This window comes from Delphinus delphis, chromosome 8 (assembly GCF_949987515.2).
Source record: "Delphinus delphis chromosome 8, mDelDel1.2, whole genome shotgun sequence".
Classification (NCBI taxonomy): Eukaryota; Metazoa; Chordata; class Mammalia; order Artiodactyla; family Delphinidae; genus Delphinus; species Delphinus delphis.
In genome coordinates this window covers 47,914,252-47,929,830 of record NC_082690.1, presented here as the reverse complement: position 1 = coordinate 47,929,830, position 15,579 = coordinate 47,914,252, and the positions used below count along the sequence as shown (strand labels likewise).

The 15,579-nt window shown below is 37.7% G+C and overlaps 1 protein-coding gene across 1 annotated transcript in view; it reads right to left on the bottom strand.

Annotated features, from left to right (window-relative positions):
• Nucleotides 1-564: 564 nt before the first annotated feature.
• The window catches only part of SYTL2 (synaptotagmin like 2), a 99,600-nt gene continuing 84,585 nt past the window's right edge, over nucleotides 565-15,579 (bottom strand). The window contains 8 exon segments of the mRNA XM_069540924.1: nucleotides 565-1,242; nucleotides 2,080-2,285; nucleotides 3,982-4,081; nucleotides 5,820-5,898; nucleotides 7,902-8,072; nucleotides 10,092-10,194; nucleotides 11,299-11,468; nucleotides 12,784-12,903. Coding sequence (XP_069397025.1) covers nucleotides 1,097-1,242; nucleotides 2,080-2,285; nucleotides 3,982-4,081; nucleotides 5,820-5,898; nucleotides 7,902-8,072; nucleotides 10,092-10,194; nucleotides 11,299-11,468; nucleotides 12,784-12,903 — 1,095 coding nt within the window. The 3' untranslated portion in view covers nucleotides 565-1,096.

The following is a 15,579-nucleotide window of genomic DNA, read 5'->3' as shown; positions in this document are numbered from 1 at the left end:
AATCATATAATAATTTATTCTAAGGGTTTTTACAAAATACTTTATGAAAATTATACAGACACAGGAAGTACAGTATAATTTAACAATTTACATTCTAATTAAAACTTTGTTGCAAGGCATGTCTGAGACCACTCTCATGCTCTTTTCATATAGTAGAGTTATAAGAAAAACAGAATCTCATATATGCAAGGTTTTTGTTTTATATACGGCACTCTAGTACAAAATACAGGCTTGAGACTTATCTTAGGAGAAAATTAAGCCCAAAACTAAATTCCACCTATGGCCAGTGGGTGGCACCAAAGCACATTTGGGACTTTAACACTGGGAAAAGGGAAAGTTTCTCAAGGCAAAAAATATACGTACGCAGTAAATATAGTCTCATTGCCCTAACATGGAATTCCATTTTCAATAGAGATTACAGAGTAAATAGCTTTCTTATGAACAAATTCTTCATCATCACTGATATTCTGCCTTTTTTTCCCCTCGTAGGAGTATCTTTCAGTCACTCTTCTACAAACCAACATTTCTTCAGTTCATGCAAGGGTTTTCAATGATCAAGTGGCAGGCCCTTCTAACTGTAGCACAAAACTGTGGTTTGAAACACATGGTGGTGGGACTTCCCTGGTGGTCCAGTGGGTAAGACTCCACGCTTCCAGTACAGGGGGCGTGGGTTCGATCCCTGGTCGGGGAATTAAGATCCGACAAGCCTTGTGGCATGGCCAAAAAATGAAAGAAAAAAAAAAAAAGAAAGAAACACATGATGGCAAATTGGAAAACTCTTTTCATTAACAACACCCCACATTTAATTATTTTTGGCAGCTTTTTCTTTGAAGCAGCAGCAATGGTTTGATTTTCTTAACTTTCTCAAACATCTTCTTTAATGTTGGAGTCACAAACACATTACATGTTTTGTTATCATTTAAGTCTCTTGGGCCTTGTAACCAAAGAAGTACATGCAGGTTGACTTTAACATGCTGTGTAGCATTTGTTATGGCAATAGATAGAAGGTGAGGATCTCTGTCTACATAGTAACATTTTTAAGATCAGATTCCACGTGTTTAGTAGTTTTCAGTGGAGGAGCCAGTGGACTTTGGGTTCACTTGGAAATCTTGGCAATCAACAGCATTCTAAGAGGCAGGGTTGCTTCAATCCAAGTGTTGGGGGAATTTACCATCTTTTCCCAGAGAGCAACTTCCTCTGAAGTAGAGTCCATCCAATCCACTTCAGTACCATAGCTTTTCCCTGGAAAAAAAGGGAAGCTTTGCATTTAGAAAGGAATAGCTCATTGGGAAAAAACTGAGTCATTCCCTAATTATAATCACCAATGGAAACAGCTAGGAAGAGTTTTAACATCACCAGGAGGGCAGAGAAAGAACTGTTTAACCATCTGAGATATCCAATAATGGGACCCACCACAATTGGGATTATTCTCATTATTCTCAGAGTAATGATTTCTCTTCACATCCATATAAAAGTTAGATGAGAATCTGTCAGGTGCATAAGGGGATAGTAGGGAGGATTCCAGCATTGCGTTGGAAGTGACAGTACGTGATCTCTAGGGAAGTGTGGTTACAGCTTTAGTGTCTAACAGACTCAATTTTGAATCCTGGCTCTGCCACTTATTAGCTCTGTTTCTTAATTTCTTGGAACATCAGTTTCTCTGGGGCTAACATTAGAAACAACTCATAGAACTGCTGTGAAGATTAAATGAAATAATGCAAATAAAGCACTTAGTACAGCGATCAGTGCTCCATAAATATTAGTTACTATTATTATGCAAAGCACACTTTTAGCCATGAAGGGCCACAAATGTTTCTTCAGGAAAGAGTAGTGATGAAGGCTTTTCTGGTTTCCCCCACAATAACTTAAGCTCTGTGTGGACAGACATTGCATCCCGTTAATCTTTGTATCCAGAGTCCTTGGCACACAGCCTGACATTCCTTCACTCATTCATTTCATTATACTTAACAGAAACAATATCTGTTTTCATTAGGAAGAAGCAAAACAACAAACCAACCAATCTCTAGTGTCTCCAGAAGCATTTGACTCATGGAGAATAAAAAATGTAACAAATGTTACCTGTTCCAAAGCCAATCCGAAGACCTCCCAAAAACTGGTTGGTTAATTTGTAATGGTCCCAGACAGTAAGCTCGACACAGGCTTCCATCAGGTCCTCAGGCCTGAACCCATCATACACCATGGTGTGGTTGAAGACAGGGTTGGTGGTTTTCCCCACAGCTCTCGTCTTCTGGCGACTTTTCCTACTTGTATCTGGAAGGATGGTACTACGAAAGGAAACATTATTGTGAGAACATTTTAATAAGACAGTAAACTCATGCTTTCAGTGTGCTTCAGCTACTGGGGATTGGCGAGAGGAAATGGAAGAAAAAAAAGAGTGTAGAGAGATGGTGATGGTGATGGCGATGGTGGGGCATCCTGCCGGAAAGACTCTCTGCACCAGAGTGGACCACACTTGCTTGGAATCCTGACTCTGCCACTTAGTGGCTGTGTAGTATAGGAAACTGACTTAACCTCTTAGACACTTGCTTCCTCATCTATAAAATGGGAATGGTGATGCCTACCTCAAAAGGTTAATATTAGAATTACATATTAAGCAAACAACTTAGTTCAGTACCTGCACTTAGTGTTTACTATGTAGCAATTGTTTGTGGATTCCTCTAAAATCTATTCCTGATTATCTGTGATAGCCTAAGAAATCAGTCTTGTACAGAACTGCAAAAGAAGAGAAACCTCTCCAATTTGCTAGATTTGACTTTGGGAATGAATTATATTACATATTTGCAATTATTTATATTTACTTTATGGTAATAAGTGAAATTAATTTAACCTACCATGTCTCTTGTGCAGACAAGAAGGGCCGGGACTAGTCTTGGAATGGGAGACTGACCTGAGCTGAAAAACTTATCAGTTGACATCTATGAAGAATATGTATAGGGAAAATCATAAATAAGGTCATATAAACTTAAATAGCTACAATTGGTCTTCTGGTAGAATCTATATAGATAAAATTAGTCAGAGAGAGTTAGGACAGCACAATAATATCTGTTTAGGTAAGATGCCAAGCATTTATATTACAACAGAGAAAAAGGTTGCAACTTAAAAACCCAAATTGTCTTAAACTCTTATGAGCTAATTATTAGTATGGGCCTATTTAGCAAATAACTTCCCAGATATTTAGAGACTGATGCAAAAGACCTTTTGCAAATGGGCCACAAAACAGATGCTCCACAAAGGATCCAAGAGTTGTGGCATCACCATTAGCCATTTCATAAACTCCTTAGTATTGAATATTGTCCTCATCAGCAGATGTACCTCCTAGAAGACATTACGTATCTGAGTATGTGATCTCCGGTTTCGATTGTATATATTCCCTCTTATCTTTATGATTTTAAAACTAAATGAAGTACTTCCCTGGTGGTGCAGTGGTTAAGAATCGCCTGCCAATGCAGGGGACACAGGACACAGGTTCAATCCCTGGTCCGGAAAGATCCCACATGCTGTGGAACAACTAAGCCCGTGCACCACAACTACTGAGCCTGTGCTCTAGAGCCCGCGAGCCACAACTACTGAGCCTGCGTGACGCAACTACTGAGGCCCACGCGCCTAGAGTCCGTGCTCCGCAACAAGAGAAGCCACGGCAATGAGAAGCCCGCGCACCACAAAGAAGAGTAGCCCCCGCTCACGGCAACTAGAGAAAGCCCGCACGTAGCAGCGAAGACCCAATGCAGCCAAAAATAAATAAATAAATTTATTTTAAAAACCCCCAAAGCAAAAAACTAAATGAAGCCTTGGAGAGGGTTCATGTCAAAGATCCCTCTAGCTCAAGTCGCCACTGTCTCAAGTTATTTTATTTATACTACTAATGACGACTTTCAGCATCACAGATACAGAAAAGTAAAACCAAGCAGCAAAGGCCAGGCTATTGTAGAACTGAGGGTGGAGAGTTATCAATGCTGTTACCATTTAACAAAAGAATTTAGATGGCTGCCCCTTAGCAGTGGTAGATCAAGGCATTCCTTCACCCAGATGTGCACTTCTCCAGTTGTAGGAAGCTTTTTACCTGTAACAGAAAAAAGAGAGAGAAAATGAAATTCCACTGCCATTCCTCTCTTGGCAGTACTGCATCCAAAGATGCCAACCTAAAGATGGTCTGACATAGTAATGCTAGCTAGTGTTTGATCATATGATCCTAATTGATTATATCTGTTCTTAACTATATCTTTCATAGTCTGGCTGTACTGAGCTCAGATAGCTCTATGAAAATAATTTAATTGATTCCAAGTACAGAGTGTTACATCATTCTTTTTGGGTTTTGCTTGGCTCAATGAGATCAATTATAGATATTAGGTAGGTGAATCATCCATTTACAGTTATATTCAAAACTACTCAGTGAAATGCATATACCTTTCAAATATTAATACCAATATCAATCGGTGCTGATAGGAGGCATTTTAAACATATTTGAGTATAGAGTAAACGAAACAGGTACTGGTTAAGGTATAGTCACTCTTCTTGTTAAAAGTAGTTACAAATTTTGTAGGACTATTGTATAGACACACATAACAGCCAGTATTATGGACAGGGAATTACTGAGAAGTTGGCTTAGTCTGAAGTTGTTGTCTAGGTTGGGTGCACATGGATGGAGGAATACTACCATACATTTCTGGATGGGTGGGCCCAATCAGTCAACCACCCAGTATTTAATGAGCATCTATTATGTGCTCAGCCCTATGCTAGGAATGTCATTGGACATACAAGGAATACAGAAAATCTATGTCGCTGGGAGATGTTTACAGTTAAGCCAGAGAGAGAAAATCAATAAAAACTATAAAAATGTAATATAAGAATGAAATGCAAAGTTATTACTGTAATGTTCTAGAAGATGATGTGATCAGTGAGGGTAAAAACATTCAGGAAAAGCTTTAGGGAGGAGATGGGACTTCATCTAAGACTTGAATAGGCTACTGAAAGCACCTGAGTTTGCAACCCCTGATTTCAGTCCTAACATTCATATAGATTCTTAAGGAGGACAACTTGGGGAACTGTGTGGGAAATGAGAGGGGGGTTAGCACAGATTTCCTGACAGTCTCTTGCTCCTTAACTGTGCGGGAGAACTGAGGCCTTAACATCAAGGATGCAATTAAAAATTTTGAAGAAAAAGCTTTCTCCCCTAATGAGACCTTGAGAGTAGAGGACAAATGAGCTCTAATTTCTTAGGGGCTTCATATGAATTCTCCCAATTCCCACCTATGGGGGAAAAAAACACACCAGTTCCATTTGTATCACAGCACTATACAGGAAAGGCCATTCACGCCGTGGAGATACAAACTTTTGGGAGAGTGAGGTAAAAGTTAAAACAAGGGCTGTAAGCTGGACTGAAAAAAAAAATGAGAATTTTTCTCATAGAAACAGAAAATAGAATGGTGGTTACCAGGAAGGGGAACCTGGAGGGAAGGGGAAGAAAGGAATTGTGGTTTAATGGGTATAGAGTTTCAGATATACAAGATGAAAAAGTCCAGAGATCTGCTTCTCAACATTGTAAATATACTTAACACTACTAATGGTACACTTAAAAACGGTTAAGAAAAATTTTATGTTATGTGTTTTTACCACAATAAAAAAAAAGAAAATTTTGTAGTTTACAACTGTGGATTGACTCATTCGGTCTATAGGATTACTAAATTAGTAAGTTTATTTAGGGCTTCACCTTTGAAAAAATCATAGAACTCAAAGAAATCCTTGAAGAGGGGAGACATAAGGTTAAGGACATAAATCTGGACAGAAAAATCACTACATACCAGGCATTGGCTCTGGGACATACTGGAGAGCTAACTTCATTTCACCTCTGTTTTCTGCTTCAAAGGCAACTGGTGCTGTCTGGAAAATGAAGGAATGTCAGCAGGTATGAGACACAAACCATTTACCCTGTTTGTTGGTGCTCTGTTACGGGACCATATCTGCCTCATTGCTCGGATTAGGTATCACTCATGAGTGCCCTGGATTAAAATTTCCCTCCTCATCAGAGCCAGACTGTTGCTTTTATATTGTGTATCTTTGTGGGGTACCCAGAAAACATTTCAAGGCCTTTAGTTCAGAGAAATCAGAATGGCTTTCTTGGAGACAGGAGTGGTGTTCTGGGATGCTTTGGTTTTTATAAAAACACATACATTTTTTCAGTCATTCAGCCAGCACATAAAACAACTTATTTGTATTCTCTTTCTTTGAAGGCGTAAGAAGAGTCGGGGGCGGGGGGCAGGGCGGGGGGGAACAAATATTACATTTTCAAAGCTGCATTAACCTAATTATTTTTGACCAAACGAGGAGATGCCTGTAAGAATAACAAAGACTGAACAATAATTTTAAAACATATCTATTATAAGAGAGAGAGAGTTCTACTTTCAAATTCTGGTCTTAAGAGCCTTATTTCCAAAACATGGCTACATGTTAGAAACATAAGGGAAGTTAGTTAAAAATGAGATGCTTTTGACAACTTCTGAGGAATTCTCATCCAGCAAGTCATGGGTAGACCTAGAAATAAGTGCTTCAGGTGATTCTGATGTGATATTTTGGAACCGTTTCTTAAGTGGAACTGTTTTATTGTGTAGATAATAGTTTGTATCAATAATAGTTTGTATTAATTGTATGTATCACTTGCAGCTATGATGGACTAGCTGGGATCACACCAACCCTCCCGATGAGGATAAAAAAAAAAACTGGATTAAAAGAATATATTTGAAGGTGATGAAGAATTATTACGATAGACAGGACTCAAATGGACAAGATGTTGGAGCTTGACATTCTCTGCTTTCCACTTTAAGGCATTAGCTGATTTTCGAGTAGTGCCAACTGAGAGCACAACAAGCCTAGCAGAAAGAGACTAAGAAGCTGAGCAGGGCTTCTCACAGTGCTGGAGAGGCAAAAACTGGCCGGCTAAGGAGAGATGGTCTCAGAAAATACTCTAGACCAGTAGTTCTCAAAGTATGGTCTCCAGACCAGCAGCATCAGCAATGCCTGGGAATTTGTTAGAAATGCATATTCTTGGGTCAGATCTTACCAAAACAGAAATCCTCGGAACAGGGCCAGAAATCTATGTTTTAATAAGTCCTTTAGGTGAATTGGATACCTGCTAAAATTTGGGTACTACCTAGGTTTTCAGTTGCAATCCATGAAAGACCACAGTCTAGGAATATGGGCAAAGAAAAACTAGATCAGACCATGTGGAAGCTGAACCCCAGCTTCTAGTCAGTTCATTACCAGACTAGATTAAGGTGGTGTGTCCCTACTCTGTGTGTCAGATGCAAAAGTAAACCCTCTCAAATTATCCCTAGAATTTTTCATATGCAATGTCCAGCACGCAATAAAAAATGAACAGGCGTATCAGAACAAAGGACCAAATGACCAGACTAAGATAAAAAATTAGATAAGAGGGACTCACAAACGTTTAAGATATTGGAGTTTTCAGATACACACTTTAAATAACTTTGATTAATAAATTCATAAAGATAATGTGAAGATGGAGAATTTTAGCAGAGAAATGGAATCTATAAAAAAGAATGAAGTGAAAATGTAAATCTGAAAAGTATAATTGAGGACCTGTAGCTGGGTGTAACAGCAGATTAGACACAGCAGATAAGAAAACTATTAAACTAAAAGATAGGTTAGCAAAAAATAGCCAGCCCAAAGAATAGAGAGGAGAAAAAAAAAGAATAGAAAATATAGAAAAGAGCATAAGAAACATATGGGACAGAGTGAAAAGACATAATGATCCCAAACTATGGGTAAGCATTCTGAATGAAAACGCAACTATACAACAGCTCTCTCCTGTATCCTAGGCCCCAAACCAACCAACCAACAAACCAAACAAAAAGCTCTGCACTTACCTTCCGCTTTAGAGGGTACCACTTCAATTGTTTATTCTGTTTGTTATCCCAGTCCCAAGTTTCCAAATCAAGTTCCACTTCCCCTAGAAAACTATTGCGCTTAAATGTATCTCGATGCCAAACAGACAGGTTCAGTTTCTGTGTCTTTAAGATTTGCCTGTCGATTTTATACTGCAGTTCAAAGAAGGAAATTAAAGTGGTAAATAATATTATTTTATGCCAAAGTTATGACATAGAGATGAAGAAAAAAGTCATCTGTGTAGATCAGATTTTTTCATCTGTTAGGTTTCAAGTCTCAAGAATATTGCAAAGTCATCTTATTCTAAGTGTCTTGTTTCAAAGAGCTCAAATTCATCTTTCACAAAAGCTCATTTTTCTTTCCCCCTCTGGAAAAGCAAATGATGGCTCAAATATCATAGCTGGTAATAGCGCTCTAAAAACAAAAGCCAATTATTCAATTTTTACTGGATGTTTTTAGTTCTAACTAGATATAACATAAATCAAATTCAGTCTAAAAATACAAATGAAGTTTAATCCAATGGTCTGTTTTCTACCTAAGGACAAAGTATTTTTTTTTAATAGACTTTATTTTAATAGACTTTTTTTTTTAGAATTCTAGATTCACACAAAATTGAAAGTACAGAAGATTTCCCATATGTCACCTGCCCCATATACATACAACCTCTCCCACCATTATCCTGCAAGGACAAGATATTTTTCAACCTGTTTTTTTTGGCATGCTAATAGTTTTAATCTAAAATGTAGTCAATCCTTGATTATATATAATCATGGAAGGGATAATAGTCTTTCTAATCTAAAAATAATCTCTATTTGGCTTTATGATATACTACTTGACTGTCCATTTTGGTTGTAGCAGACTTGCCTTTCTCTGAGTTTACCATTTAAACTAGCTGGCTTTTCCTGAGTATAGGGTTGAAGTAGCTGACCTAGAAATAGCTAGGGTTCTGAAGTATGTCGTAGTCAAGTCATAATTAAAAACTTGCTACAGAAAATTCACCCATGGATGACTGAGGGTTAATTTAATGTTGCTCCTTTTCTCAGAGGATAACCAAATACTTGGACAGAATTTTCAGAAAGAGGGAATGAATAATCCTTCTCATATTTGTAGTTTTAAATAATCTGTTACTCATGACTAAGGCAGCATAATAAAGTTTGAAGGAAAAAGGAATATGGGCATTTGAGCCAGGTATACTCTTCATTAATCTATCCATCCATCTATCCTTCCATCTATAAACATTTTTTAAGTACCTATACCAGACACTGTGCTAAGAGCCAGCATTTACTAAGTGTTTAATGCATACTAATTACTTCATACATATTGGTAGGTAGGTACTATTCTTATCTCCCTTTTGTAGATCTGAAGTGTAGATGGGTTAAATCATTTGCGTAAGGGTATGCAGTTTACAAGCAACACAGAGTTGGTCCCTGCCCTCATGGAACTTACAATTAAACCAGTAGTTAAAGTGCTGAATGTTAACACAGCCTATTGTAAAACAAGGAGACTGAGGCAGCAGACAGCAGGGAAACTTAGGGGTTAAGGACAGCTTCTCATAGGAAGAGGCATTTCAGGCTGTGGGAAGTAGTTATGGACAGAATGTGGGGAAGAATATCCCAGTCTGAAGGAACAGAAAGTCCCAGCAGTGTGAGAAAATGTAGTTCCTCCAAAGAACAGAAAGGAATCAGGGTGACCTGAAGAAAGACTATGAAAGTGGAATGATGAAGCTGGAGCTCAGGTTATCAAGGGAGTGGTATGCGTGTTAAGATGGGTGTACTTGACCCTAAGGATAATGGGAATCCTCAAATATTTTAAGCAAAGAAACAACATGATCAGAATTAGGCTTTTATAAGATTGTTTTGGCAGCAATGCTCAACTTTATCAGCTGTGTATCCTTGAGCAATTTCCTTTATTTCTCTAAGCTTCATTTGCCTCATCTGTGAGACGCAGATAATACTATCCCCCTGGCAGGGTATGGAGGACATGCATGAGATAATGCATACAACAGTCATGGTGTATCATCTCATACAAAGCAGATTCTCAGAAAATGGTTATTCATTTCCTTCTCTCTTGGTGACTGACTTCCTCTGTAGGGACACTACCCAAGATGACATGGCCTTTTAAATGCATAGGTCACCATTTAGGATTTTCCTAGATAGAGAGGTCATAGATACCCGCAGTATCTCATTATACACAGGATTCAACGTTTTCTTCACCACAAGCGTTTTCTTCTTGCCCATTTTGCCCTTGTCTGGTAACAGATAAGTCTTTACATATCTAAAAAGAGAATTGAACAGACAAGAAGGTCAGAGAAAATAAAAGTGATGTGTCTAACCTCCATTTTAAAAAATGCACTGGAAATTGATAGAAATAATTATTTCATGACACTAGGAAAAGCAGTACGTAATAAATGCTCTCACCAACACCTTTACGCTTAAGCTTTTAAAGTGATTTCAGTGGAATTGATAATTTTATATTGTTTTGAAGATTTTTAAGGGATATTTCCTGAATTCCTTTCTTCCTTTGACCTTAACTAATGTGGGGCAGAGGGAAGACGACAGACCTCTAACATGATGCTTAATTCTATTGGCTAGTTTCCTATTAAGAAAAGGCTTTGATGCTTGCAGAATTAAAAAAGTTTTTGTGACTGCCTTTTGAAAAAAAATAATCTGGTACATACCTATCAAGCCATATGAATGTTAAAAAAAAAAGAAGAAAAAGAAAAAACAACAAAAAGGCTATTAAGCCCAGTTCCTTTTAGGATTGGGCTTATGCTAGCAAAATAATTAAGCATCAGACTTCTGCATAGGGATAAGTAGGGAATACCATTCGACTTTGTAACTAAACTGAAATGCAATTAAACCTGTGATTTCAAAGATGAGTTGGTAATTCCCCCTAAAGTTCTATAGAATATAATTTAAATATATGGAAACTACCTTATTCTAGAATCTTTATAATGCACCGCAGAGCATTATAAAGTATGTCCCACGTGTCCCTAATCTTAGAGAAAGTTTGAAAGTGTGTGGAGAGAGACTGGGGCTCAATCCATCATTCCTCATTTTGCTGCTGAATTTATGTAAACAGTCGCTTATCTTCTCTGTCCCTTGTTTCCTTATCTGTAAAAAGAAGGAATCAGGACAAAATGACCTCAAAGGTCCCTTCCAACTTGAAATGTTTTGTGCCTCTCTGATATTTTTATAATTTAGTAGGTTTGGCATATGAATCTATAAAGTAAACAGCATTTCCCCCCAACTTTTTTTCCCAAACGTTCCTTTTAATACAGTCACACACATACCCTCCCTTCAATTACTTTCTTTCCTTCCCAATTTCTATAAGATTAAGAGTAACTAAGAGAAAATAGTGACTCCAAAATGTACTTACGGGTCCGAACGCTGTTTTTTAATATCTGCTGCTGCTAAATCTTTACACTGGGCCACAAACACATGCAACTCCTTCAGTGAGTCCACATAGTCGATTGCAAACTGAATATTTCCCTTCACTTCCAGATTGCCAAAGTCTCCACTATAAACACTCATCACACTGCCGCTCACCTGAAAGCGTCGGAAACACGCAGTGTTTGTCTCTATCTCATTCTTGAACCCAACACAAGGATCATGGATGTAATCTTTGCTTGCCATTATTTCTCTAGTTTGCACATAAAAGCAGTTAATTTAATATGGCATCAAAAAAGCATACCGACACAGACAACCTGACATGATATACATGACATGATGACTAGTGTTTAACAAAAATTGCCTCTAAGAGACATAGATGAAAAGTGAAATGCAAAGTTTTTTAGATGCTGACTCATTTCAAAGCAGTGTGATTTTATGGTAGGGGGCATTCAGAGTTCCATTTTTAGGCATGCTTAGAGTTTAAAGTGTTAAAGAAAGAGGATGTGAGAAACCTCAGGCACACAAATCACAGTGACACATTGCTCTATCAAATTTCCAAGGCACTAAAAAGGAATTTTACTATGTTACCCATCCGCTGAATCTAAGAAAATGCTTACTGAGCCATATACTTTTAGAGGTCAGGAAGGGCAGAAAATGGATGATTGATGAAGGAAGTTTAAAGCCTTCCCAAGGCCATATATTTGATTGTCATCAGCAGAAATTCAATTTAAATAGATTTTTTTACAAAGAGTTTGAAAAATGCAAGGGTAGTAAGAATTTAAGCACAGATTTATCATTTGTTTAGCAGACCTGGTGAGATATGTGCATGTGTATATGTATCAGAGATATTTGGATAAGTGTCTGAGGACATATTTACATATATATTTCTACACACATCTTACATGCACACACAAAACTACCTCACTTTATGAAAGTTCTGTGTAAAGTCAAATTCTCTAAATCAAATCTGAGCAACTACACTTAGGGAGCTTTCCTTTGAAAACTCCATTCTGAATCCCTCTATGGGGCAAAGAATCGCCTCTCCTATTCTTCTATGTGAATCAGTACTTTCATTCATCAGAATAAAAGTCTTGCTAAAAGACAGGTACAATTCTATACCTGCACACAGTATATAAAAGCATATCAGATATAAGCATACTTTGTGATAGTTACCCCATTTGTTGCACAGAAAAATTTAGTGGTTCATTTTGTTGGTAATTTAGGTTTATTTTTTAAGTACTTACATCCAAAAAACCATATTTATTTATTTTGGATATGAATTCTCTTGTGATTAAAACAGAGAAAAAGGAAGATTTGGCTAGCCAGAAGCCAACTGTGGGTTAGAGAAAAAGCTCTCATGCCCCTGGAATCTGAGAAATACAACAAAAGGCCCTTTTACAGTAGCAGGAGCATGGTGGAGCAAGGTTCGCAGAAGCAGAGGGATATTAACATGAAGCCTTTGTTTACATACAGAAGACAAGGACGTCATGCCAGAGGAGCTGCTAAGATTGGTTAAAGAGCTCGGGCTCTTCTTGTGTCTGCTGAGCTGGTAACTGCCTTCTGATGTTGTATCTGTTTCTCTGTCATCACTCTACAAAACATCATACAATATATACAAAATTTAAATTCAGAATGAGTCAAGATCAAAATCTGTTTAGATAAAGATAATATCTTGGTATCCCACTGATCTATGACATTTTCCAAGGTCAAAGTGCTAACTGCCAAGGAATGGTATTCAAGATGGGGTGGGTGGTCTGCCTTGGACCTCATCGTAGGAGGAGAGCAGTGGTTAGGTACTGAAATAACAAAGCGATTTGTTTCACCTACAAGGTGGCCCCAGGGTGCATTCTCTTAATATTATACATTTATATTGCTTGGAAAACTTTGTTGATACATATGAGAAATTAACTTTACCTAGACAATAAATGGTCTAACATTTACTATCAAATCTAAAATGTCATGCCTCATTCCTCTCGTTAACATAGGCTTAACTTCCCTAAAAATCAATAGTGTCTCGTTTTACTTGAGACACTATTAAACTAGGGGAAACAAATGCTAATCTGATCTGTGTTTCAAGTTTTTTATACATATGTATATATGTGTGTATATATAATTTTAAACTACCTCTTAGGTATTTCTATAGTGCTATTGTGCTTATCTTTTGTGTTGCTATAGGGAAGTATACTGATTTGTACATTCTGCCCACATTAGATTTTAACAAATTAAAAAAAAAATAGCAACAAGATACTTATTTTAAATATGTCCCAGGAAATATTTACCTGGGTCAAGAAAGAAAAGTGACAATAATAAATTTTACTATATTTAGATCTATAGTTTATTAGATGGTAGCTTTAAGAATTTATGCTTCAGAATGAGTTCCTTTTGGGGTTAGAGAGTTTCTGGAGCAGTTCAGTGGCTCCTGGGGTTAGGGAAACACCTTTATGGAGGAGTGATTAGTTCATGCCAACATATTCCAGGGCCCATGCAATTACATGTCAATATAACAGATGCCAATCCTAACGCAGATTAAGAAAAGGGTTAAAAAATTATGATTTATATGGATGAGAAAAGAATCCTTCCTCAAGGGTGAAAAAAAATCCATACATTTTTCATGACTCTATTATCATACTCCCTTCCCACATGCTTACAGACCATTTCCCCCTATCATAGCCGTAATACATTCTACCTGGTACATCAGATCATTAGTGATTATTGGAAGGATAGGACCTTGTCTTGATGACCTGGAACACTGATTTTCATAAAGTTGGTACTCAACAAATGTGACTGACACTAAGCCTCAAAGGGACAGTGGACAAAGAAGCAATGTCTGATTTCATCCCACTTCCTTTAACATTCAGTCCAACCCCAGGTACTTTGAAAGGTAAAATGATGCAGCTTAATTTGGTATCTCTGAGGTACAAACTCAAACAATTTGGACTGTCTTTTGTGTGGAGCAAGTGAGGCAGCAGGTTAAAACTGAAGGGAGGAGAAAAATAAAAAATCAGGCCAATCAGGTATCATTGGCCTCTCAAATTATTAGATGGTTCATTCATATGACCAACCAAGACCAAAGCATATCTACAAAGGTATAAAACCATAGGAACTCCATGAGGTGCCTATGCTGGTTTCCAGCTAATGAGTTAGTTTCAAAGAATGAGTGATTCTTTCCAAAGGAACTGTAATGTGGGCTCTTAAGCAAATGCAGGGGCTGAATACTTGCAACTATAGTTCATCTAAGGCTCAAGAGTAGATAGAACGGTGCCCAGGCGGTGGGGGAGAAGGGATGTAATTTATATATTGTCCAGAGCTTTCCTTACATTCCATCTACTAAGAGAACACTTAAGGATGAAGCTTTTATTTCGCCATTAAAAATCAGACCAAAACTGCAAATGGGAACAGCTAACATTAAGGTACTCTGTGACAGCACTGTGCTATGTGTTTTCCCTGCACTATCTCACTGACCCCTCACAATCTAATGAGGTAGGTACTAGGAAAGCACTCAGGGAAGCTAAGGAAATTGTCCATAATCACGTAACAAATTAGTAGCATGGCCAGAACTGGGAGTGCCTAACCTCAAAGCTCAGGCTCCTCACTAGCTGGTGGCAAGAACATGGAATCTTAGTTAAGTCACAGGATCTGAGTTCAAATCCTAAATCTACTTTTTAGTAGCTGTTGGATTTGGGGAAAGTTATTTAACCTCTGTGAGGCTCTTTCTTCTTTTATAAAATGGAGAAATTTGTACCTACCACACTCTGTTTGTGAGAGTTAGACATCAGAGCGAATATCAAGTGCCTGGTACTTACTAGGTACCAAATGAATAATAGGTAATAGTCATGTTCTTACTTGAGATAGTAGGTATAGTAGTTAATAGCATGGGGGTCGGATCTGTACTCCAGTGCTGGTTTAACCCCTTTCTAGCTGAGTGAGGTTACCTTACCTCTCTTACTCTCAGTTTTCTCATCTGTAATATCTGGGGATAATGATGGTGCCCACCTCCCAGGGTTAATGGAGGATTAAATGAGATAATGTATGTAAAGTGCTTACCCCCAGTTGATATCCTTAAAGTTTGCTATGTCATTGTTACTTTACTATTTTAACATATGCTTTCAAGCTAGTCATGCTACCTAGACTTAGCTTTCACAAATCAACTGTACTCTAAAACTACAGAGGAGCTCATGCCAACATTTTTCTGCTGGATTTCTTATTTTGTACCCACTTTGAAACCAAAGTCACATTCCCAAATCTATGCACTTTGACTTCACCACCA